Source organism: Haliaeetus albicilla, chromosome 21 (genome assembly GCF_947461875.1).
Source record: "Haliaeetus albicilla chromosome 21, bHalAlb1.1, whole genome shotgun sequence".
Taxonomy (NCBI): domain Eukaryota; kingdom Metazoa; phylum Chordata; class Aves; order Accipitriformes; family Accipitridae; genus Haliaeetus; species Haliaeetus albicilla.
Genome location: NC_091503.1, coordinates 24,364,410 through 24,391,887, shown reverse-complemented (window position 1 = coordinate 24,391,887; position 27,478 = coordinate 24,364,410). Strand labels below are relative to the sequence as shown.

General features: G+C 36.2%; 1 protein-coding gene across 2 annotated transcripts in view; it reads right to left on the bottom strand.

The window, feature by feature from the left end:
• Positions 1–27,478, bottom strand: part of ATP9B (ATPase phospholipid transporting 9B (putative)) — a 169,333-nt gene that overhangs the window by 65,541 nt on the left and 76,314 nt on the right. For both annotated transcript variants that reach the window (XM_069809226.1, XM_069809227.1), the window contains exons 9-11: positions 22,804–22,884; positions 15,742–15,817; positions 10,232–10,308 (exon numbers count right to left, since the gene is read on the bottom strand). In XM_069809226.1, coding sequence (XP_069665327.1) covers positions 10,232–10,308; positions 15,742–15,817; positions 22,804–22,884 — 234 coding nt within the window. The remainder of the gene's footprint in view (positions 1–10,231; positions 10,309–15,741; positions 15,818–22,803; positions 22,885–27,478) is intronic.

The following is a 27,478-nucleotide window of genomic DNA, read 5'->3' as shown; positions in this document are numbered from 1 at the left end:
TTATAAGTTCAGCTTATCAAAGAATTAAACTTTCTTCTTCACAGAGCTGCTGCATGGTCAGAGAAAAACAAGGATTTGTAGATGAAAGAAAGAAAGGGGTAGGTAGCACTACTAAAAATGTTAGAGAGACCAGAATAATAGGGCAGAGAAGCAGAACAAGCCAGTGAGGAAGGTAGTCAGAAGAAAGGGATGTGCAATACAAAGCAGAGGACTGGTACTGGCAGAGTCACATTGACAAACAGAGACCATACATATAGTAGGCAATTAGAACACAGTGAATCAAAAAATTTTTCAACAGTTCCCTCAAAAAAAAAAGGAAATAATGAACTGCCCAAACACTTTCAGACTCAAAAGAGCTCTATGGTATGAAGATAAAAAAAAAAAAAAGCCTATCCCTCAGACCCTGAAGGCATCAGTAAGAATCTTATTTTCAGCTGAGTCACAAGTCATCTATCCTTGCTTTTATAAAAGAAAATATTTGAGTGGATTCCTTGGAGACTATGAGATTAAGAAAAGATTCCACAAAGTCTCCAAATCATAAAAGAAATGAAAATGAACGCTGTTTTGTATAAACAGTGTTTTGGGATACATTCCAAAAGACATGATGGGAAGGGAATTAGCTTTAAGAATATGAAGAGCAATCTACTCCTTGCAAACTAATCCACTATCTAAACCACATTATTTTCATCCAGTACAAGCTGGAATGCTGATTTTAATGCTAAATCTATCCACAGGCTTGCACTCTGAACTGAGGTAAAAAGGCAAAGATCATATTTGTTAAGAATATGACAAGTTTGTTACTTTAAGGGTGCAAACAGAAATAAGCAAATTATCTTAGTTATGATCACTATGTTCAGCCTGTATCAAAACAAATACTACATCCTGATACGTATAGAACTTTCCTTTCCCTGTAGATATTCATCACTGTAGACTAAGATTTCAAGTCATGTGAATCATGACCGTTACTGAGCCTCCAGTGCTTAGAGAAATACATCAGACTTCAGCTGCATAAATTAAGAAGTCTCATAAATGAAAACACACAGAAAATCTGTTTTTCTGTACTTGCTCTACATAAAGAGAAAGCTAGCCAGCTAAACAATAGTGCCTGTAAAGCATCCAAATAAAAGATATGAACATCAGATGAGTGTCTATTTCAAGAATGCTCTGCAGATCTCTGAAAGATCCTAGTTTCTGACATTTAAGACATCCCTCTTTCATCATCATCATCATAATAATAATAAAAAATATACTTTGAACATACCCTCCACAAAACCTAATCTCTCTATTCCTCCTTATATAATTCCCTTCCTTATTGGAAAAAGTTGAGCAAATTCAGAAAAATATGAAAAGAATTGTACAAATTATGGACAATAATGCAAAAGAAAAATTATGTAGGCTTTTCTAATAATCACTACAGCTCCTAAATGAAGATATTAGGCACACCTGACTTTCTACGCAGTTGCAGTATCAAGCTGTTAGAACTGTAAGTTTCAGGAATGTGTGCATGCATCTTTACTAAGGAAAGCATATAGAACAATTCCACAATTAAGTTAAATGTTTCAGATTTCCGATAAAATACACTCGATAGGAAATAAAATACACATAAAAATCAGCGCCAATTGTGGTACATTGCTTTTATTAACAAACACCTGATAACCCTACCATAGGAAAACACGTAACGGTGTAGTTCCACAATGTCAGTATTTTGGCTACCGCCGCTTTGGCTTGCACAGCATTAGGAGGTTGGTGCAGTTCTAAGCCATCAGACAAGATTCTAAGTATCATCAGGAAAGCAGCACCCTTTGCCCCTACCCTCTCCACCTCCCAGCAGCTGCATTTCCCCACTGGCATGATTAACTCCAAATGGCAACAAAGCTGTAAGGAGCAATGCAAGTGAAAAAGCAAACTCCTGCAAGCGATTAGCAGGAGGAGGCAGGAGCTGAGAGGAAATCGCTGTCGGGGACTGCCTCTTTTAACAGCTCACTGGGATACCCCACACAAGCCAATTACACAAGGAATCTCCCTTTTGCACTGTCTTCTGTAGAATGGTAAAATTGCAAATGGTTTCTATATTTTACCAAAAAGCATTCGTTTTAGCCTAGTTCACTACAGGTAAAATACATTGTATTTCTGGTGAATAAGCAACAAGTTGTTGCTATTCCGAAAATTGATCTATGAGTTGCTCAGACTGTTTTGTGGGATTAATCTATTCTAGGGACTACTGCAGAAATGGTGTACTCCACCCTTGATCCTTCCTCAAACACTGGTGTGAAATGACATTGAGCTGCCGAGCCAAATTCTAACACATTCACATTTAAAACATACTAACAGAACAAAATCCAAGCAACTTTTAACGGGAGCCTCCAAAATGGGAAGTGATATATCTCAGAACATCATCAAGTAAAACTCTGGGTGAAAAACCACAAAAATTTAGGACTCTGAGTTAGACATGGCTTATGGCTAGTCATTCACATTCTGGAACATATAAATTTTTATCCTCCTATACTCTTATAATAGGGAATGAATTTAACATTGTAGGAATTTTATAGCTATGAATAAATTCTTGGGCTTAGCGAAATCAATGGAAGAGTTTGCCACTAACTCTAAAATATACAGTAAACCCAGAAATTTACCCAGAGTACAGTGAGAATTCTTTCTCACTACCAAAGAGCTGTTCCTTTGCTTGTTTTGTATACTGTTATACAACAATGATTTTGGTTAGAACTAAATTGTATATTGTTGCACATACCTGGCCTTGCAGTAGGATTGTAAACAAAAAGTGGTACCAGGTGAAGTAGAAATGTTGATCCAACATCCATGTCCCAGGTAGCACAGTACCGTAACATAGTACACAGACAATCTCTTAAGTACCGGAGCAGCAGTTAGGCTGGGTGACTCAGACGCCGCATAGCAACGTGGCACACCATGCTAAATTACGTGTAGCCAGAAAAGACCTATCGCATGACTTGGTATACCAATTGAATAATATGTCTAATTGTTGTTTTCAGAACAAATTAGAAGTTAAGGCACAGGTTATTCTGGGACTTTAACTTGTGGATTGATAGCAGGCCACATCATGGAACAACTTATTCTCTAGCCCAGTGACGTAGCAGCAAAGTAGATAAGCAAGTGATGATCTAATATTAGCTTCCAAATGCCAAAGAAAATACATTAGGATCAAGTTTGCTCTATGGCTACAGACATCATGTGCATGCAAACGCAGCAACAGCAGTATTTGAGATATAACAGTACTACGAAACACTACGTTGTATGAGAAATGAAGACCAATACCTTAAACTGTCCACTCTCAGTTACTGTTTTTTTGTTTGTGGGGGTTTTTTCTCCCCCTCTTTGATCTCTTGTGCCCTGGTTTCCCATTTGTAGTATTACCATTTTATTACTTTTGGAGAGAAGAATGTAAAGAAGAAAAGTATTAAAAAAAAAATATACACTGCTATTTGAGAAGCACAGGTAATGTGGATAAAAATGCCCTACCAAGTCGCTGAAAAGAAGTAATTGCAAAAGTTGTAGAGCGTGCTGTAAATAAAATATAGGAGTGTGCAAAAAAGCCCTGGTACAACATACTAGTTTGCATTAACTGAATTCTGTCCACATATGCACCTGAAGTCAATAAAGACTTTCAGTCTTATTGTGATTGTTTTAATATAGTGGTATAAAAATCTAGTTTTCTTTCAGTTTTCTATATATGAAAGAAAACTGAAAACCTCGGTTCCTTTATGTGGAACTATACTTTTTCCATACTAGTCATCTGAGGAATGAAACCCCACTTCCACACTTTTGCTATTTCAGTTAATGGAGTTACTAGTAATGCTAGTAGGTAGACATTCTTTCTGGCTAAGAGTGAAGGGGACAGAAATTTTGCTTTTGGTTTGCCAAAACACTGCTGACTGTTTCTAAGCATCAACATTCCTGTTCTAAGCCCAGTTCTGGAAGAACAAGGGTGGCTCCTCTGCCTCTGCCATTTGGCCCTTTCTTTCCAAACTTTTCAGAAAAGATGTCTTTTGTCCTCCTCCTTACCTAACACTACTCCATCCGTCTCACTGAGACGCTCTAGTCTTTGGGAGAGGCTGCTCTATTTTCCGTCTTTTGCTACTTTCCTTCTTTTGCTCAGACATGAGAACACATGGAGAGAAAAGTGCCAATACTACATTACACGTATTTCCTCACAGCCTCATCTCAACAGTTCTCCTGTACACCAAGAGAGGGATTCTCATACTTCGAGGGAAGCTGGTGGTTAAGCAGTTCCTTGGATAGAAGCTCTGGGTACAGGGGACAAACTGAGTTTGGGAACTACTTACCACCTGTAGGTGACAGCTTTCTCAATTTATCCCATACAAAGAAGAGTTTTTAGGAGGATAAAGCACAGCAGACCATACTCCAATAAAAAGCGCTACATAAACCCTTTTCTTCTTATAAATCCTTGAAATTTGTCATTAAGAGCCACATAACAGTTTCCAAGGTTCTGCTTTTATCCTAGACCCTACAGGCATACAGCCATAGAAAGCCATTCTTCTCAAATAGACTATGAGCATCAAATTATCAATTTAATAAATAAAAACATGCAAGTGAAGTTACAGGGCCCTTGCATAACAGTGTAGCAGCAGATGAAAGCAATGCATTTCGAAGGCCCTTCTGAAGCTCTTTGGGTAACAGCAAATCCTTGTGTTACCTGACAGGGGATTTCATGGGGCATTTTCTTCCCTCGGTCTATACCAACCTGCAAGGTTCAGGATGTGATTCTGCTTCTGTTATGGAGAAGACTGGTGGCATAGTACTGAAGAGCTATTAATGTTAACACAGGCACTAATGAGCAGAAATGCAAGTCGGACTCATGAATGTCAGCCTTGAGGTGGAACAGATAAGAATGGCTTACTAACGCAGCTACGAGATATTGGACAACCGCATTTAAGGATGTTCAAAAATGTGTGTCAAGGCAGGAGAAGCATATATTTTGAGTATTGAAAATGCTGTGCTGAACAGGTAAATTGGTGAAGTGGTATCAATTTCTGGGAACACATGAATTTGCTCCAGCCACTCTATTACACTCCAAAGGAAGAAGTGGATGGCGGGGGGGGGTGGTGGTGTCCTTTTTTAGGAAATACTTTTCAAAAATTATTCTCGTAAAATGGGGGAGAGGGGACAAGCATAGAGAAGCCTTTTAAATGTAGAGAAGTAAATTTGGTCACAAAACACTAGGAAGAGAAGTTTGGGGTGAGGGAGTGGAGAATTGATTTTGCCTCAGTTTACCAAAATAGAAATATTTTTTATTACTTCAAGGCTCACCAGTAAGGCCATTTTCAAATTACCAAGGGCAACACACACACAAAAAAGGAAAAACAATACCAGTTCTTAAATTTTCATTTGTTTAAAAAAAACCACCAAACAAACAACACTTACAAAATCAGCAAAGCACCAACCACAAGACATGTAGTATTTAGCTTTCAGGCTAGTTAAGAATTAGGGAAAAAAACAATATTACTGTTTTGATGAACACTGAATGGTTACTATGAAGTTTTACTTCTGATGTTAAAACATAACAGATGTAGAATTCCATAATATAAAGCAAAAAAAAAAAAAAGTGTTTTGAATGCTGCTTGTAAGGATTAGCAACATAAAAACTATTTTTGTACTGATCTGAAGCACAATAGGCAGATTACATGCTGTAGCTCCTTTACAGAGGCTACTGATTTCTTAGGAGTTCTATTTAAGATAATTTCTACTCATTTTGATGCATTACTGTGTACATTCTGAGTGTATATATATATTGCACAGTCCAAATAATTTTAATGTTTCGGTCTTAGTTCACAGAATACATTCCCTCAAATTTATTTCTGTCTCCCTCCAAGTATATTGTGTTTCTTTAACTTTAACCTCAAAATCTGTTGCCACTGATGGAAACAGGTCACATATGCAGAAGGGCTGTGCTACCAATCTTACTTTTTATTAAGACAAAAACTGCAAAAGCAATTCTAAATTTAGACAACAAAAAACTATTCTGTACTTTAAATAGGTAAGAATGAGAACACTGCAAAATGCCAGACAAAATAAATAAATAATCTCAGTTTGTTAATTTCCCTCTTGGTTAATTAACACCTATAAATGACCTTTAGTACTGACAAGTCCAACTTCATCCAGAAAGCCAAGGTTTAAGAATATCTATCCAAATAGGATTGATTACTGATTACAGCATTGTGAAGAGCACAATTCAATCTGATTTTTTTTTTTTTTTTTTTAAAGGCTGGAACTGCATTCCTGAGTAAGCTGATGTGACTGCCAATGAGGTAAAATGCAGAGAGTCATTACACTATAATAATGTTGATGTTACCATTTCTACATTTATCTAAAGCACAGAACATATATCATTTTAGACTGAAATTAAACCTTGTCAGAAATAATTTTTCTTTATATTGTTTGGAATTAAAAGCATATTGAATTGATCCATTAAGAAAATTCTCTTCTCTCTATCTTTGTGTTTTTCAGACCGTGTCTGCATCCTTAGGCAATGAAACAATTTTTATAATTGTAATAAAACAACAAAGTGTTGACTTTAAGTTAAGAAAATTGTTGCTTGAATGACTAAATACTTCAGCAAACACAATAAATCCTTCTAAGTTTAACATACAGATAAACCACATGCTTGAACAGGTACATACATTTCACAATTTTTCACATGTAAGTTTGCTTAAACTTATTTCAGTTTTAGTCTTCTGCTCAGTGTTTATAGAGCAGGTCTGCACCTCTGAATTTTAATATTGGTTTAGTCAAAAAGTATCTACCCTTAAGCAGGAAAACTAAAAATTTTCCATTAGAAAAACCCAGTTTATAGTACAAAGTACAGCAGTAATATTATACTCCAGCAAGAAATACAACTGAAGCATCTCTCTGTATTTCAATGAAGAGAGGAATGATAAAAGAGTCAAGCCCATGTATTCCTTGCTTATTTCTGGACATAGAAGTTTCAGTTTGGCAATGTAAATTGAGAATCCAAGATCTCAGTGTTTGCTTTCTCCCAAAGCCAGAAGACACGAGCATCAGTGAACTATATTCCCAACAAGAGCATATCAACACAGTCTACAGGAAAATCTCTGGAATATTATTTCTATTTGTTTTCAAAGAGCAGCAGAGAGAGACAGTCTGCCATTTAAAACCAGTTCCAAATAGTATTTGGAACAGTTCTGTTCTAAAGCAGAAGAGGGGGCAGACTTATTTCCTCTCGAGTCTACAGCAATTTCACAATTGATCAACTTAATTTCAATTTTGTTTCAGCAAGTAGGTGCAGATTTTTTTTTTTTTTTAATGTTTGAATCTTTAATCTCTCAACTGTGACATATCTTCTAATCTCAAAGACTATTTTAGACTCCCTTTGCCCTCCTTTTGGCTTCTAATGCTACATACCCTATCCAACATGTAATCATTATTGTCACGCTTGAGAAAACAGAGGAGGATTGCCCCTCCCAAATATACAGAAGAATGAACTCGTCTACCGGCTGCAAGGCTAACTAGTACAGAATATCACCTACGGGCAGTAAGTGTCTTATCTTACAGAAGGATGCAAACCAGTCTCACCCCATGGTAGAAGATAGAGCAAGATGTAGTTTTAACTCTATCTTTCTGTGGAGTAAACATGTTAAAAAATGATCAACTAATTTTTTTACACTGAAGTACTGCATTTTATCATTTACTCATCTGTGATAGCCTTAAGTTTTTCTGTTTTCAGTTCCCAAATCCATCCTTACTGGTCACGTTACTTGTTGGCTACTGCTTTAAACAAGAATGTTCAGTCCATAGAGAGAAAAAAACCCATGCCAATATCACTCTTGAGCAACTGGTACACACAAGACTCATTCACACATTTACAGAATAATTTCAAAGACAGATGATGCAGAGTTGATGCAGTTGGTTTAGAAAACGCTCTAGAGAAAGTCTTCGCCTGCTCAGTGTAAGATTAATTTTTAAATTTTTGAAATATTCTATAGAGCAACTACCAAGGCAGAGACATTTAGAGCAGGTAATTTTACATATACTATATTAAGCCTCATTCTGCACATTTAGTAGATTCCTATCAGCTAACTATGGCACAAAGAACTAAGTACTACCTCCGAGGAACAAATGAATATACATATTTAGAATACTGAGCAACTTAATAGGTCAGTAACTCCTTGAAAAGCCTTTGGACAACTAATGAGCACAGTTTAGTTATACAAGCATCACCTGTTTTATCAGTGGCAGATAAAATGCTATTTAAAAGCACAATTTCTAATTAGAATAGAACAGAATAGACTGTTTCTGTTGGAAGGGACCTACAACAATGATTAAGTCCAACTGCCTGACCACTTCAGGGCTGACCAAAAGTTAAGGCGTGTTATTAAGGGCATTGCCAAGATGCCTCTTCAACAATGACTAGCATGGGGCATCGACCACCTCTCTAGCAAGTCTGTTCCAGGGTCTGGGCACCCTCTCGGTAAAGAAACGCTTCGTAATGTCCAGTCTAAACCTCCCCTGAGTTGTTCCTAAGCTAATTATTTTAGCTAGTGTTCATATACTGATAGTGCAATATATGCCAGATAATATTATGAGCATTTGGCTCTGTTAGTTTGTGTATGTGCATGTGTGTGCATGAGTACATGTAGTAATTTGCTGCTTGGTGCTTCACGAAAATTGGAAGTTTACTTAGATTCCCACTGCAGATGAAAGAACACAGCTCTTAATTGTTAGCAGCTGTAACATTAAAGTCTTATGCAAGCAAAGGTGGTACATGTATTGTCATAATAGCAAAAAACACGCTGCAGCTTGTCAACATGCTGCTGGATCTCTTTTTTGTAGGTTTATCTGCTACTTGATCTTTTGCTGGCGAAAATTTGGAGCAACTATTTCAATATTAATAGTCATTTTGAAAACATCAGGGAAGTTTTAAACAATCCTTTTACCCTTTACCATAGTCTTCTGTGTGAAATATTCACGCAAAAAAAAAATTTAACAAACCTTTACTAAAAATAATACACCTCCAGAATCTGTTGAATTTGGGAAAAGCGTGTTACATTTATGCATACTCCCCTAACAATTTACTATATTAAATAATTTCATTTTAAACACCTGTGAGAGTTATTTATTAGTCAGAAGTTGTTCAGAATTCTTAGAGAAAGATTCTGTTACTAAAGGGCTCATCTTTGTATCAGATGGAAGAAAAGATTCCATCTAAATGGAATAAACATTCTGGTTCCATTTTACTCTATTATTTTAAAATGTATGTTACAAAAATTAAAATAATAAAAGGCCATCTTAAGCCACGTACTGGTGCATATCACCTGTCTCTGTCAATGAGACATTTAAAAGCATCTCTTTATTAGAAACACAAATCAATACACTCAGGGGACTGCAATAACTGCTTCAAGCAATTTGTATTATCATTTCATTCTTGATGTTCCTACGCAGAGCAACTTATTATGAATGGCGTGAAAATAGCAACCTGTCACAATTGATTTTTTTCTAAATCTCTTCCTCTTGCAAGAATTTTTTCCTTTCTTAATATAATTATCTTCTTACTAAACACAGGTCTAGGTTGTAAGATACAGCCTACAACTAAAGTTTCATTTCTCTATAACTGAGGGCCCTCTGGAACTCATGTTAGAAACATTACTGATGAAATGAAGAGCTATTTGCTTTGTTTTGAACTGAAAGACCTTGTCGAGAGGGAAGCACCCAAACTTCTGATAACTTCTCAACAGACAAATCTCTTGACAATGTTTTCATTGCTTACAAAAATCACTGGAAGAACGTTCTGTTTACTGACTGGAACCTCAGTTATCTTGCTCTACTGCCTCTGGGAGCCCGAATAAATTTTAGTAGTCTGTTATAAACATTCTTTAAAACTACTGTGTAACTTTGGCCAAATACTTTACAGTAGAATAATCTGAGAAGTGGGAATTCATATTTAGCTGTGAGATAGAAGTATAAAAGTCTGAAGATGCGCATTTTTACTTCAAAGACAAATGTTTCCATTAGTACCTGTAACACTCCTAGGTAAAGGAAGAACAATTTTACTTCCCAAATGAGACTGAGGCAGAATTCACTTCTCATACCAAAGTTCAAGTCAGTCTAGCACACACGAAATACATCAGAGTAAAAGCTTGTAGATTTTCAGTTTTAGATATATCTGGTTTTAAGTTTTATGAAAACAAAAGTAGGAAATCCCACAGTAAGGCTAACCTACCTTATTTTTTGGATTGGACGTGTTCATTACACTTCGAGTTTCCTTGCCTGTGTAAATGACAACACCAATTACAGTTCCTGAAAAACAAACAAACAAAAAGTAAAAGAGGTGTCAATCAGTTAAGAGAAAGTCTGTCTGAATTAAAACTTGCAGTAATTTACAGACCCTCAAACAAATCAATTGTATGAAAAAGCCCAAACATTTATGCAATGTGCACAGTATTGTGAATGCTGTTTTTCAGAATTCTTTATGAAGGATCATTATAACTTCTTTAATTAACATCAATAAAACTGACAACATGCTTTCCTCCTTCTTAATGGAAGCAAAACTTTCAAATGTAACTGGTTAAAAACTTATATTTGAACTTAAAATTGTCTCCAGCTGTTTTCAGAAGTTAACACAGCATAAAAACTGCCCTTCACAAGGAAAACAAGAATGAGTACAATGGTGCTGAACACAGCATACACAAATTGCCCACTATCTCTGTCATCTATAATGATGTAAAATCTAGTTCACCCAATTGATTTCTTTGATAGAATCCCATAGAAAAATATTCTCCTGTTCATTAACTTATAAAAATGATTCCCCAGTTCCAATTATCTTTTAGTCAATTTGTGCTGGATGGTATAGGAAAACTTGGCTTTGGCATCACTAAATAAATTTTTATATTAAATAAATATTTAGGTTTTTATTAATATGCCACTATCACACTTTCTAGCAAAAACAAACCCCTTATTTCTAGTACTTTTTCAAGTGACCTGAAACAGCCTTTATGGCAGCACAACCAATAATGTGATATTTTTGTTGTCTTTATGCTATAAAGAACTAATTAACATAACTTGTCAGAAACACCCTGCTCAGAAAACTTCAAAAACTGTAGAAGTATTACACATTTGTCTGACATTAAGTGACTTAATTTGTCTTTGGCAATCAGGAAGACGTGCAAGATCTGCTATTACTACTCTTGCAGCGTAATATGTTGTAAAAAATTGAAGGAATACATGATGAAAAAAGATGACAGCTAAATATGTTGGCATTAAAGAAAGGAAGTTTCATTTACTAGAAAATGAGAATGCAAGTGAAAACTTTGAATCGACATATAAAACGTCAGTGATTACACATTACATCTTCTGGACAATTAAAAATCAGTTTTTCTATTATTTTCCTCTCCACATTAAAGCTTTTTCTATAGACTTCCCTTGACATAACATTTTCACCAAAGCTAGTTTGGCTCTGCTGAGAGTTCCACATGCAAATCTGCACCTTAGTATATAGGTAACATGCCCCCAGCACAACCCAAATTCCTCCCAGCTTTTGTAAGACAATAGTTATTGATCCATAATTTCTGAACTCTTTCTACTGGTCTCCAACCAATGCCCGTATCCCTTTGGAACACATTTTGGAGTGATCCTCTGAGCTGATCTCTGTTCAGTGGTCAGAACACACTGGACAATATCCCGTAGGGAATCCCCAACTGCACACCCTACCAATCTCTGCCTTTGTCGCTCCTTCGTTCCGTAAAACCTGGGGAGGACTTCTCCATTCCAGCTGGCACCTTTCCACTAAGTTTCACCTGGCTAGGCTGCTGCAGCTCAGGAAAACAAGCTGTCCTACTTGTCTCATATTTTGTTCTTTGAAAAGTTGGTTTCAAAGGTGAAAGTCAGATAAAATCCATTTTGACTACTGAATCTTGATCATAATTTCGTCTAAATCTGACTGAGCTACTGCTTTTATTTAGGCATTGATCTTTGATTTGAAACTTCGGGGGCTGTTAGTTACTAGCACAACATCACTGGTAAATCTAGGGTTCCTTAGACCTCAATTACATCAGTGTAGCCTAATTTTAGTGTTATGCCACAGTGGTTGCACCAGGGACAGTTCTGGGTTTTTTTACCCACTATTCTCTCTCTCTCACTATCCTCAGCAAATCTAAGCTTAATACCAGCTGTGAAGAAAGATGCATACTTGCACTAAACGCCACCCCGGCCCACAGTAGAAAGAACTGAATCCTATTTGGGGTTCCTGGAAGCATAGCTGTACTACAAGGCTGGGCTTATTAAAAGCAATGACTCAAGTAATTTTATGTAGGGGCATCTATGCAAACTGGCTCTCATGTAAACTGGGCAACCACTGATTGGGAAGGGCAGAGTGGTTAACGAAGGAGAGAGAAATTACAGGAGATATCACTAGAATAAACATGTGGGCCTGGAAAAGAGATAATAAGAGGACTAACAACAGGATAAAAAGAGATATAAAGAGGACTTGTGCAGAATCAACACAGTCAGGCATACTCTGAATCCAGTGTGTGATCATATAAATTTTTGGTATCTCCCAAGCACTATGTGAACCATATAAATACAAGAGAGTGCTCAAATCAATTAAAATCGTGTATAGGACTTGGCACAAAATAGTGCTTTTTACAGCTGTGCAGTTATACAAATTGTTCTGATTTTACCTAAAGTGACTTTGCAAGACTGACACCTGCCAAAATGATCACAAAATTCCTTTAATACAAACTTCCTCTTAATAGATATCTCAGCAGGTCTCTCAGAGTACTGCATTATCTTGTTTAGAGTTTGAACCACACTGATCATTACAGTAAATGGAGAGCAAAAAGTTAAAGTCCATACTGCAGTGGGCCTTTCGAGGCTTTTTAAAATTTAACCACTGACTTTCCTCTCTCTCTTTCTGAACAGAAATCTACCAAAGCTTTTAATAAACACAAACACCGCAGTCGGTGATGTCACGAACACAAGTGAGCTAAAAGACAAGTCACATAAAGATAACCTAAGAGGTTTTCAAAATACTTAGCGGTTTAAATTATTTGGTTATATTTAAAGTTGTTTCTTCAGTGATAGCAGTTTTTCAAGTTTTCACCAACCAAAGCTTCCTCTCCTTGAGGCACTATTATTAATTCCACAGCAATAATATAGATACAAAGAATGGCACATAAACTCTGTACCTTGCTGCTACCTTTCTGAAATTCACTGAGATGTTGCCTGTAAGTGGAAAAAGTCAGAATATTTTTTCCTATCTCACTTATTAAAGAAAAAGAAAAGGATGGCTGCATGCTTTGGGCTTGAGAGAGGGGCTTTTGATTTCTACCCCTGCCAGAGGCTTCCAGTGTGATCCTGGCAAATTAGTCTTTGTACTTTCTGTGGTTAGGATAAACATCATACACACAGTCACCAGGTCTTTGTCAGGGCTTTACAGCAAGGGGCAGAAAGCACTTCAGATTTCGTAGCAGTAGGAATCTCCATTTAGCTATCTAAGCTATCAATTCTGAGACTAGAACATCTGGCTATAATACATATTAAGTGTGAGAAAAATGTTGGGGGTTTTGTTTGTTTGTTTGTTTCGGTTTTTTTTTTCTCCATTTAGCTTACTGTTATTCTAAGGGGTAAGGAGACATACTGAAACCAAAGAAAGTAAACACCTTCCAAATGTACAAATTTTAGGAATCTCACTCTCCTGAACTTTACCTGTTGATATAAAAAGGCTGTGGAATAGTTTATTCTTGAGTTGTTTGACACATGATTTTGCTGAACAAATGTTTTGGTTCCAAAATTCAAAAAGAAAATAAAAATAGTCTTAAATTATAGCAAATATATTTCTTATCACTTGTACTGCTCTAGAATAGGCATTTTTTTTCCCCCTGTAGAATCCATTATTGCAGTATCCTCCTATTTTCATGACCTTTGGTAATCTGCATTCAACACGTAGTTGATAAGATTCCTTGAAACCTTTATACGCTTACATTTACTGTTACTGATCTGCAAGATGATTGATTTGTGGTCTCTCTCCTCTAGAACTGTCAGGACATCAGCAACCAGAGCTCAAGTTTTCTGAGGTATTCCCCACATAATTCCCCAAACACTTTCCCTAGCCTGACCTTGACCCTCTGTATCACTTTGACAAATAGCAACGGCATGCGTCTTGGAGATAGTGGGCTCTCCTAGCTGATGCAATGTGTTTTGTGGAATACATCAAAGGAAGTATCAGGAAATTCAGCACATATTTAATCACTGGAGGGAGGAAAATGGGAAGGAAAACCCCCTCGCCCAACAATTGCCCTGTATGTCCTTTGCAAAACCTTTTTTAGAATTAAGGCTTTGTATCTGCAACTCAGCTACATATTCCTTTCCTGGGCATCAGTGATGCAGCATCCTGTCTCCACCCCTGAGACTGATAGCATCAGTCAGTAATAGGTCAAAAGAATAGCACAGGTTGACCCAGAATGCTTTGTAACAACCTCCAAGGGCTTGGCAAGGGCATATAGCATAACTCCAAGAGCAATGCTTGGCTTTGTAACAGATCATGTCCAGGCTGCTTGAAGAGCACTGGAGGAAGCAGCCTTCCCATCTAGGATACCTTAAAGACTGCCATACTGAAGAGCCTTAAGGTAAATGAAGAAATGTTGCCGGGCAGAACTCTACCCCCTACCATCTCCGTACAGGCTACACACCCACATTCTTGAATCAAAGTGGCAAAGTAATAGAGGATTAGGCTTGCACATAGATACCGAATACTTTTGAGTGAAAAATACCTGCATGTAACAGAACTGTGAGCCTAGACAGTAAGGAGACTGAAGTAAGATGCAGGTGTGGAAACACAACCACAGCCCTCCAGCAGGCCCCTCACTGATCTAAGAAGCCTTCATAGTAGGGAGTAACTTTACAAGTTAGGTGGAGACTTTTTTACTTTCTTCCCCTCCCTCCATAGCCCTCCTCCTCTTGGCTCATGTTTCCAGTTGTTCCAATTCCCTATCTTAAATCCTAGCTCCTTTTCAGAAATCACGCTCTCCTGATTCCTTATTCTCAGTCTTTTTGTGCAGAATAACCACAGCCTTTTCTTCTATAGTCCTTTTGACTTTTCTTACATACAGCAAAAATGGGAGAAAATAATTTTCTGCTCTTAAAGAAAACTTACAATGGCTTAAAGCCTGAATACAGCATCTAGGCAACGTGAACTCCTTATAATATCTGGAACACATATGAAACATTACTAATATTTAGAACCCATTATTTTAAAGTTACATAACTGTATAACTGATCTATACTTTCTGATTAAGATTTTGTCCGATAAAAGATTTTAACCAACTTTACCTGCAGCATGCAGTATACATAAAAGAAGACCCCTAACAAATGCAAAACCACCCTTGCTTTTCAGCAAGACCCTATCCACAGTGAGCTGAACAGAGCACTTCACAACCTTAAGTTTTAATTAAAACAAAAAGGTCAGTGACTTTAGTGGAGTACAAGGGACAGCACTACTGAAACAGCAAAATTTAAGTAAAAAAAAAACCTATTCAGGAGGATTAAAAAAGGTATGAAAATATCATGAGTAGCATGATGAAACCGATGGGAAGGCAGACAACAGAGGGGCAAGAGATTAATAGTCTGCAAACCAAAAATTTTCAAAAGCCATTAATATTTCACACAGCAAAAATAAAGATACACTTCCACAGAAGTTTTTAGATACCTTACTAGCTTTGCTGCTGCAACACTTACCTGAAGCAACAACAGTGCTTGCCCATAAAGTATTTTCAATGCTTAGGCTTTCATGAACTGCTGGATCACTGTCTTCCTGTGAAAAATATGAACAGCTAATAATTACATCAACATCACAAATAGAGATAGTTGAGAACAATGCCAAACCATCTGAATAAGAATAACTTGCACAGGATGTCTGCATCATTGTATCAATCACTGTATAATAGTATTCATTGCACATACCTTCTTTGTCTGTATACACACAAAAAAATAACTTTCCAAGAAGTGAAATACTGATTGAAGTTCATATTACTTAAACCCAATTATATTCAAAGAACTAAAGTCAATAGTGTTTTAAAAGGAACATATTCTTTTCTTTAGATAAATCTAACTGCAGAACAGTTTGCTATACCAAGCAGTTAAAGTGAGTTATGAACACTAACCACCAAAAATGAATACTCCGTTCTCTCTGACAATCTAAAGCATCTGTATTTCATACAGTAAGTTATGGTCATTATCACTTTGCAACCCAAGTGACATCATATCAACTTCAGGGAAGAATATTTAGACTTTCAAAAAGAAATGCACACTTGTGTTGTCTTACCACATACTTACAAAATACACATCCAATGGAAAAATACTTCCAATAGGAAATTACTTCCATGATTATTTTAAACTTTCCTTTTTTTCTCCCTTCTCTCCTCCCAAGCAATAATGGTCCACAGATTGTAAACAGACTTAATCTCTCATAATCAATTTGGAGCATGTACAGATTTGTTACTCATTAGCAGCTGTGAAATGTGCTGTTTACAACTAAAGGAAACTTTAGGACGTAGGATAATCAAGCGTATTTGATCAAATTACAGATTGTGCTAAACGTTTTGCAGGAAAAGGGGGACCACTGATTTACCAAAGTACACAATAAATTATACATAACATCAATAATCAAAACCTACGTCCATTTTTCATCTTTATTTTGAAACAACCAGCAAGTACAGGACGAGCTGCTTAGAAATCTCTTTTCCTAAAAAAGAAAAATCTCAGACTGAACAGATACATTTTTGTGTGTATTTCAAAAGACCCCCAGCAGGCATATAATGGAATGATGCATGCTAACAGAGAGCTGACCACAAAGATCCTCTATTTCAGTCAAACAGTACAACTTCATGGAAATGAATGGGTCAGTCTTTTACAATCATGAACATAGAGTGATAGGACACAAATGTAAATACTATACCTGCGATGAGTTTAGTATCAATAAATGAAAAAGTTTTCGCATTTTGCCCTCAGAAGTTCCATACAGAATACCTGTTGTCCACAGCGGGACTCCAAATAGCTCCCCTCAAACACTGAAAAAGATAATTTGCCACCTACCACTTACTAAAACTGCAATCATACTGAAGCAATCATTTTTGCATTATGTTGAATTCCAGCATGAAGACAGAATTTGAATTTTGACAGGAGCATTGTATTTTAATTAGCCATTAGCACAGAATTAATGTACAGAATTAGAGATACAGAAAAGCTGGAGAATTCAAAGACATGTTCGCTGCTATAGCTTTGCACACCTTTGTAATTGTAACTTTAGATAAGACTAAAGTCAGAGCTCAGAACAAAATAGCTATAGAAAAAACACCTATGATTTAATAGTGGGGTAATATTGTAGGTTAATATATCCTACAAAAAAGTGGACAGGTGAAGTTCCGTACAGTGGAATGTAAAGCAATGCACACAAAGGAAGAAAACGTCCCAACTTCACAAAGTGATGATGTCTGAGCTGATCAAAACTACTCAGAACTCGTAACTACTCAGAAATTGTCATGACTACTTGGAAAACAAATTCTAGGATTATTACAAATCTACCAAAACACTATCTTAATAGTCAAGAACAAGCTAAATTCTTAGAATTACTAGGAGAGAAAAAAAAAGAACAACAACAACAAATCATGCTACTACAAAGAAATCCATGGTTTTCTCAAGTCTTAAGTAGTAGTTCGAAATCCCTCCTCCCCTCCCCTTATTCCAAACAAAAAATAAAAAGAAATGGAAAATGTTCAAGAAGGGCAACAAGGGTGGTCAATGTAGCTTCCATACTAGATATGACTAAATAAACCTGAACTCTAATGAGGAACATGACAGGCATCCATGAAATGGGCACCTAGAAAGGGAGGATAGGTACTGCTGTCTCTTATCAAAGAAGAAGTCATAAATAAAGCCAGCAAAACTAAAACAACAGGCAATTGCTGTTCATATATTCATAAAAATATATAATTATCCTGTACAACTCCTTCCTAGCTGAACACTAAAAGGTTACATATGTTCAAGGGGGGACTAGGGAGGTTTAAAGAAGGAAAATTCATTGCAGGTCACAGAAACCAGCTCTGACTCAGGAAGTCTCACATCACGAGTTGTTAAGAGACAGAATAATATTCCGAGGAGGCATTACCATCTTACTCTAGTCTTACTCTCTTTCCCAGCAGTCTGCTTCTGGCTATTGTCAGGAATAGGATTCAAAGCTAGGAAAGTCTTTTTTTCTGCCTTAGTTTATTCTTCAGTTAGCAGATTTTAAGACAGTGAATTATGAAACTCTTCCATACTACAAGAAATTGAAAGCCCTGCAGTGATTACGGAGAGCTGATAACACACCCAGGAAAAGTCACTTGTCCAATGTCTACCTGCTGCAAGACTTAAGTGAAATGCCTCCTTTTAGGTCATTCAAAATAGGAAAACATCTAATGAGCTATATCTCCTTCCAGTCATGCCATGCTCATCAACAGAATGGTTTGGCTGATCAGTTAGCTTCTGCTTATTTCATTATGATCCTTTGATGGCTTTATGCCCTCATCTAACATTTCCACCTTTCTACAGTTCATTCAGTTTACCAAATACCACACCTTCCATAGCCAAACAGATGATGCCTTAAAGTTATTTTTCATTTGTCATAAGTTACTCAAATGAAAAATAAAAAGTCTATTTACGGGTTACGAGTTTAGCTGTTTCACATTATTTTTATTTGTGCTTTTGGAGAGATGGTAGAGATAGGTGAAGTAGGGAAGGGACAAGACTCCAATTCCTGAACAAGACCAGGTCTGTCATAAGGAGAAATGGTTCTGCAAATTTTCTGATGCTACTACAGCTAACAGAACAATATATGTTTTTGGGTAAATGAAAACCATCACTCACTCCAGTAGCAGATATTTGACATACAAGGGCTTCTTTGTCCAGTTGACGAAGTTTCCACTTAAGGTCTGCTGGGTTGAATTTCATTTGGCAGCTGTATGTTTATTGGTCTTTAAATTCTGAATTAAGTTCATTACCAGAATAGCGCAGTTCAGTATTGCATTCAAGCTTCATATTCAGGCTCAGTTTTTGAAGTCACGTGCAGTATTGATCATAGCAGTTTAATTTCTCTACAGTTCCTATTCTAGGAAATTAGTCTGTAGCTCTTGCATGTGCAGAGAAAAAGGAACAGATGAGCAGTGAAATAAAAATTGAATATATCCTACTCTCAGTCCTGAATTCATAATAGACCTGACCAAGGATCATGACAATTTTCAAGTAGCCATTTAAAAGGTTTCAAAGCTACAATTTATTAGAAATTTTTTCAGATAATGACAGAGCCCTTTGAGACTAAATACCTAATCCTTGAATGAACCAGTATACCACTTCCATTTGACCTTTTCTAGCCCTATTACTACCCGACAGGATGCAGCACAACAACCCCCACCAACTTTTGTAGAAAAGTAGAATAATATTCATTAGTTTAGTTGCATCACTGAAAGAGATTCCTTCCCTACCCCAATCCTACAGTTAAGTATCCTTGCTATGTTCCCTTTACTGGTATATGTATTTTAGACAGGGTCCGATTAGGTTCTGCACACATTAGCTCCCTAGTCTGGATGTCTGTCTGGCTGTTAGTGCCTGCCCAAGGAAGGTGAGTAAAAAGGAGTTACAAAACATAATACCATTCCCTTCAGTGGCAACATAAAATTAAGTCAGATTGAAGTGAACACAACCATTGCTTCAAGAGGAATTCTCCAACAGCAAATATGAAGTAAAAAAAAATTACCCAACATTCTCTCTACTAAAATACAAGACTTATCCAAGAACACATCTGTATAATTAGCCCCAGGCTAGAGATCCTACTCATAAATGCATACACAATTTTCAATGCTCACATCTCAATATGTGTTTTTTCCAAAGTACCAACAGCTACATGCAACAGGTTTTGCATCAAGGTAGGTTTTTTAATACATCTGACAAGGTGCTATATTGGAAAACATGATGCCAAGTAGTTCTGTATCACAGGAAAAAAAAAGTTTATGATTAGTTCAGCAGATGAACTAAACTCAAAGGAAACAGTTCTCTGAGATTTCTACTGGAATAAATAAAATAAGATTTAGGTATATTCCGAAAGTAAATGAAGAGACTGAGGTGACACCAATGAGCTGCAATATAGGAGAAATTAAAGGAAAAGATTCTTAAGGGAATGGTGGAAGAAGGATCCAAATTTAAACAAAAAACAGCCAAGATCAAAAGCAGAAGAAAGGATTTCCATGGTTCTGCACAGAAGCTGTAAGCAAAGGCTAAATAATACTGGTCATGCCAGTACACACTGATGTAACGCTCTAGAGTACTCTTTGGGCTCCAGCTGGTAAAAGTTGGGTTAAGAACTATGGCTACCTTTTATTCTCTTTCTACAGACCTGTGTTGTTCTCGTGTTTTTTTTCAGAACTGATGAAATAGCTTCCTAATTTATCTACATAAGAGCATCAGACAGAAGAGAAACTCTAATAGTTACGTCCATGTAAATCCCTGTTCTGTGTGTCACTATTTCAAAACAAGCTCAGCCAAGACATGGCTGATGCCCTGAGAAGAAATAAAACAATCTCACTCATTTTCACAGAACACTACTTTAGCTCATATATTGTTTCCTGGTAGGATGTCCAGAAGAAGGGCGAGGAGGAGAGGAATTAATTTATGCCATTATTTAAGGGCCAGGCATGATCCTTCGTGCATGCCCATGCAAGGACACACACTGCATATAATGCACCAAAATCCATGGAGGACAACGGAGAGTGACTTCATGTGAAGCTGGCAGACATCAATAGAGCACAGCAGAGCTTTAACTCCTCCTGACGTGGTTATGGAGGTTAAGGTATCTTCTGTCAGCTATCAGGTTTGCTGTGGATATATTTCTCACATAGAAGTACTTAAGAGAAGTTGTTCCCTCATAAAAACTCCAGAGCTGTGCACCTGAGTTTCTGTTTTGTTTCATGGTCATGCACTTTTTGAAATTATCTAAGTTTGTCTTCTACATTGTTAGTACTCTGTCTTCATAATGGGGGGAAAAAAAAGAAAAGAAAAATCAATGTGCTATTACCCTGTCAACCTACCCTTGCAGGAATTCTTTGAACATCAATGCTTAAGTAGGAAAAATGTATGCATTAGCATCACTAAGCACACTATTTTTTTTTTTTACTTTAACATAAAATAGAAATTAGATGCAAAAACTGATTTAGTGTAAGAAGCAAGGGCTCACAGCAGAAGTAGAAAGATAAATCAGTAAACAAGTGTTCTAAAACAACATTTCACCACACAGAAGGTACATCATTAACGAAAAAGAAAAAAAAAATTCTAAAAATATCTACAGTGTGATCCACTGTGAACCAAATCTGAGGGCACTGCCCTCACATGCATGCACACACAAGTTCAGTTTAAACTGTCCGTCCTACTGAAGCAGTCAAAACAACACATATGTAAACCCAAAAGCATAAAATGCAGCAGGGTTATTTAGACATATCAGGGATGCTTGAATCATACAGCTCTTATTACATGTACAAAGAGAACCCACAACAGGGAGCAACTGTTTAGTGATGATTTCCCAATGTCTCAATTACACATACCAGAGTTGTTAAAAAGGCTCTGAGGAGTTCAATTTATATTTAGAAAAGTATACACTTAGCCTTTGGGACAGGAATAACATGAATTTTACAGCTGTGAATAGAAGTTTCATTTGGACAATTGGTCAATACAAGGTTTAAGTAAACATTGTTGCTTACAGATTTAGAAGGTGTGGGCAAATGACATTTACTTTGTAGGCAGCATGAACTATATAACTAGTATAAATTGGTCTTCGAGAGCCAACAACTGCAATATCTCATTCATCAGTGTACTTAGAATTGTGAACTGGAATTCCAATTACTGAACAAAATCTATTACCAATTTTAGTCACTTGGGTAAAAAATCCTTCTCTCTACCTCCACAGTAGTTAATTCTCTCAAATTATTTTAGAGCCAAACTATCAAGAGGAATGAGTCTACTAACACTGAGTTTGGCTAAAATAAACAAAGCAATCACTGTATATGCGAACATAATGCTACAAATCTGTAAAGCGATTGAAAAAAAACCCCAAAACATTTTTACTACCTATTAGGACACCCTGTTTTAAAGGGTTAACTTTAGCAGGCCACCTTCTGAAAATAACAGAAGAAAAGTCACAGAAATTACTGCATCGTTATTAACGTATTCGGGTTTGAATATAATTACAGCTGGAAAAAAAGATTTAATAAAGCCCCCATAAGTAGCTTTTAGTTTTATTTTACTTTTTGAGATAATTGAACTTTGGAAGTACTAGCTTTCCCTTGAACAGAAATATTGTTAAACAAGGCACATTTTTATTGCACATAAACTAGCAGTTACATTGTCTCAGGCTACTCAGTATGTTCAACTTGCCACTTTTTTGACATATATGAACAATACATTAGATGCCTGTAGACAAACAATATATACACTACTATACAAATGGTTTCACATAAAAAGATTATAGTGATGTCAACAAATATCCAATTCTCGGATTCTGTTTTTTTCAGGTATTCTTTTTGTATTAGCTTTCTGCAATACATATTTACCAGGATATCTTTTATATGAAGTATTGCCACGGCGGGAACATGGAAAAAAAAAATAAATACTGCTGTAAAGCTAAGGAAACATATGATGCAACTTTGACACTAAGCATAGGTTTCACTTACACTGAGAAATGGAAAAAAAAGCAGAACTATGTTTACATACGCCACTTACCCGTGTGAAGGTACCCTCAAAACTGTGAATATCCAGCTGTGGCTTCTGAGCATAAACATAAGCATTGATTGAAAAGAGATCCTGTAAAACAGATTAATGTACTTACTATTATTTACACTTAAATTTAATCACATATTTTGAAGAATCTTTTAGTGGTAAAGATTCCACTTTATGACCCCCAATACCCCACCCCAAGTTAAGTTCATGAAATTTTTACCCAACTAAGAAACATACTGTTTTTTCAGTACATCTTACTATAAAGGAACCAGATCCAAGATGATGCTCTAAAAATGTTGATAGTTCAAACACTAAACTGTTTTACATTTATAACATGAGTTAGAAATTTTAACTAATTTATTTTGTCTTGACAGCCCCAATTCAATTTATAATAGCATAATCTTAAAATATTTTCCATATATTTGTTCTTCTAAAAATAAAGGGGGGGGGGGTAATGAAACTGAAAACAAAATACTTTTCCAGCAAGGACAAAGCCAACTGAATACAAGAGGAAACAATGAAATTGATTCAAGTTCTCTTTAAATGCTCTAGCACATCTGCAGTCAACCCATGAGAAAAAAACCCATCAGCTTCAAGAAAGCCTGGATACATCAAGAGGATTACTCAAATGCTTAAAGTCAGGGATACGCTGAACTAGTCTGATAAAATTGGGTCTGATATACATGGTACTACTACTCATGATGGCAAAGAACCCATGAACGTTCCTACCCTAAAACTAAGAATAGGAGACTCTTAGATACTACAGTAGCAGGCTCTATAAATAAATGGCAGTATGGTACAAATTAGGGGAAGAAAAAAATTAAAAATCTGATGACCATTAGATCTTAAGAGCTGTCCCTAGAGGCCCAGGGAGGATCACTTTAAAATTCTGAAACAATTATTTCGTAAGGTAATTGTTCTGAAACATCCACCTCCCATAGAATATCGCAGACTAATTGTTAAAAACTGGATACAAAGGACTTTCTTTTCATCACAAAAGCAAACCTTTTAGTGCTTTTTTACGTGGTCAGCACCAACAGCAGCTAAGAGACTTCAACACAAGTAGACCACTCACGCATGGATCCCCAATCCAATTTCTACTCTGGGGAGGAGCAGCTCCTTGACACTAAATCCCAGTAGATCTAAGAATCATAACCTCTGCTGAAATGCAAGAGTGTCTACCTTCTCACCATATGAAGCACCTAACTATTTGGGTTATCTCCATCCTTTATTACTGGATGAACCTTGCAAAAGGCTCATCAGACACCATCTCTGGGGAGCGGATTACGTGGCTACAATACCCTGTTCATGCTATCTTCAAAAGCAGAATTAATTTTACAGCCTCCTTCATGGAGGTATAACCATACCTTGGCTCAAATCTAGCTATTTTTAAAAGCATGCCATTATTTTTTGTTTATAATTTTGAATTTAAGAAAGAGTAACTACATTTGAATATTACATAATTTGAACGTTACAAAAATTAACTAAAGGTGCAATGGTCCACCTGTGTTAATGTCTTAAAATCTGACACACATGTATCCTTTTGTTTCTCTGATAAAATGGTTACAGATTTTTGAATTTTTTTTTCACTTTTCCAGATCAAAATGAATGCGTTTTTTAAAATCTGTTGTACATTTATCAAACATGCTTAACTTCCATTTAAAAATGTGTAGCTCTATAAAAAATGAATTTGTATTTGTATTCTGCAGAGAAGAAATCTCTCAATTCATGCCTTGCAAAAGGTAGGACAGACTCTGTATTTCATATGCTTTTTAAAAGATGAATCAAATCTGAACATTAACTCTCACAAATTATCTTTATCTTAAACTGTTAGCCATTTATTGTAGTCTTTCACACGAAGTTCATTCATTGCATCCTTGTTCTTCCAACCTACTTTCATCAGGTTCACGAGAAATAATTCATATGAAACTAATACACATGTGGTGTCCTATATCTTCATCATTCACTTCTTTCCAATCTGTTATCACTTACAATTTAGCTAATCCAGGCTATTATGTGCTTTATTATGCAAAGAAAAATAAAGAGTCTCTCAGTAGTGGATAGCACAGCAGAAAACTAATACCACACACATACTCATATACACAATAAAAACTGCTAGTGAAATGTGTCAAGCAAGAACTTCTCTCTTTTCAAAGAATGCCTTAGTGGGAAGCAACATTAGAATAAAAGGAAGCAGCAATATCCACCTTTTTAAGTATATTAGCATTTATACAGTAATATATTTTCCTGGTTTCTAATCTTTCTATTTTCTTCTACTGCAATGTTCTTTTTCGCATTTTTAAATGTAAAAATTTCTACCACACTCCTTTGGTTTCTCTTCTTCTTGTGTTTTAGTTCTCTTTTTGTATTTCTGATTTAACACCTAAACTTTCATGTTTTCCTTTTTTTCTTTTTTGAGTTTCAACTCTGAAACAAACTCACTTATCTTTCTGAAAAACTGACATCTGCACATTCCCTACACATTAGTGGCATTATTCTGGAATGCTATAAATAGAACTGGCTAAGTATTCCAAAAGCACATGTTTTTTCCCAAAACTAAAAAAACCTAAGAAAAAACTATGCTCTGAGAGAAATCCAGGGTGGTAGTTGATTGGCATTTCATTCATGATTAGTAGAAAGAAAAGACATACAAGCATATTACACATGCTCAGTAGCTTTCTGAAGTATTTTTTCATTATTAGGGTAAAGAAAAGGGATAAGGACTTTTTTTTCTGTAACCCAATGCTCTGTACTCCAAATGGACATTATTCTCAGGCCAATAAAATACAGCAGCTGAAGTTTTATAACTCAAGAGAAAGACAAATCCAAAGAATGATACAGTTATAGAAGACAGATTACACATGAACTGCATTCAGCAATAAAGGTTACTATAAGAGTACAAGTGGTTCCTTCACCTAGTGCTGCTTTCCCAGTAGTAGAAGCTGTGCATTTCTCATCTCACTATCTTGAAAGAAGTCACAATGGTGAATTTAACAAGACGACATCAATATTTGTACATAACACTACATGTAAACATAACTTCTGCTCACTGAGCAGGAAGAATTTACCTAGTTAGGTTATGTCACCGATTCCCCCTATATAAAACCAGGGAGAAGGGAAATTACCTTAAACAAAGGATTTCATTGTATATATATAAAAAAAAAAAAGAGACAACTACTTTTTATTAATGATTTAACTAATGAAGGACTTGATCTTTGTGAAATTCAGCTTCAGTAAAGAATTATTTTCATACTATAAGCATTGAACTGCTGGTTCACTGAAGCCAAATAGTTCTACTGATATGTTCAATGGAAAGAGTATTCTACATCTAAAATTATGTTGGTTTTAGGAAACAGTGAGGGCAGATGACCTCAGTTATATTCTTACTCAAGGAAAAAAAAAAACCCAAACCTTGGGTAAGGGGACTGTAACAGTTCTAGATTAAAGAAACTACATGAAAGACTTGAATCTCAAGCAATAAAAATTAAATTATTTTTATACAACAGTAGATGAGATTTTTTTTTAAAAACTTGACATGCATTTAATTATCTCATACTTGAAAATAATAATTCAGAAGAACGCATTTCATCCTTCTACACCAAAAGTCAGGAGATGACTTGATGATGGTACCATAATGAAAACGTTCTCTTTTGCATTTCACAATTTAAAATTCACCATAAAGTTATCAATAACATAGAAAAATCTCCTCTATTAGGTCAAGGGCAACATTTGTTCACCTTACTTAAAGATCATTAAAATACATTCTTAATCATAACATGTAGTTCATTACAAATAAAATTGCCTTTGGTTCAATAAAACTAATTAAATGTAAATGGTATTGTTTACTGCTGTATGGATCTTCTGATATAAATCAGCAAGTCACCATTTATTGAAAATTACAGTGACCTCATTGCTGTTAATAAATTTAGTTGATCACACAAGCTAGAGAAGAATGCCTCCGAACACGCGTATCGCCAGAACTGCCCCACCGACAACTATGAAACTGCAAGAAACCTTATCTAGGTGTTACAATATTTGCTGCTCTGCCATCATTAAATGACTTGTTGAAATTTTAATTCTCTGATCACATTAAGTGCTTTAGAAAGACAACAAAATCTGTACTGATCATCTTGGTGGTGTCATCTGTTCTTCAAGAAGAGCTCTGAAGGTCTGCAGGTTTGTTTATTCTGGGTGTCACAGCCGGTAGGGTTACAGTGCTGCTCTGCTGACACGACTGAAAGCTCGTGCCAACACAAGATCCTCACCGCCTTTACATCAGGTAGCTAAAGAAATCAAACCCAGTGACAATTATGGGGAATATATTCTGTCAAACACACGAACAAATTGTTTATAGTCTATTTTATGCTCAACTTGGGACACTCAAATTTTTAAAAATATATTGTAATACGTAAATATGAACTGTAAGCCTCGGCTTTGAAAACACACTGCACGCACGTGGAGAAGACACTGGAACAGGTGATGCTTTATGCGTGGAGAGACCCTGGAAGTCAGAAAAGCACTACTGCCATCAACAACCGCTACTTCTGACTGAAAGTTAGCTGAAGCTATTTGATCCATTACAGCGAAACCCCAGAACGTCAGCCCAGAGAGAACAAGGGCGAAGCGCCAGACCCCAGCGATGGCGTCCCACACGACCCCTCTCTGAACAGGTTCTCTG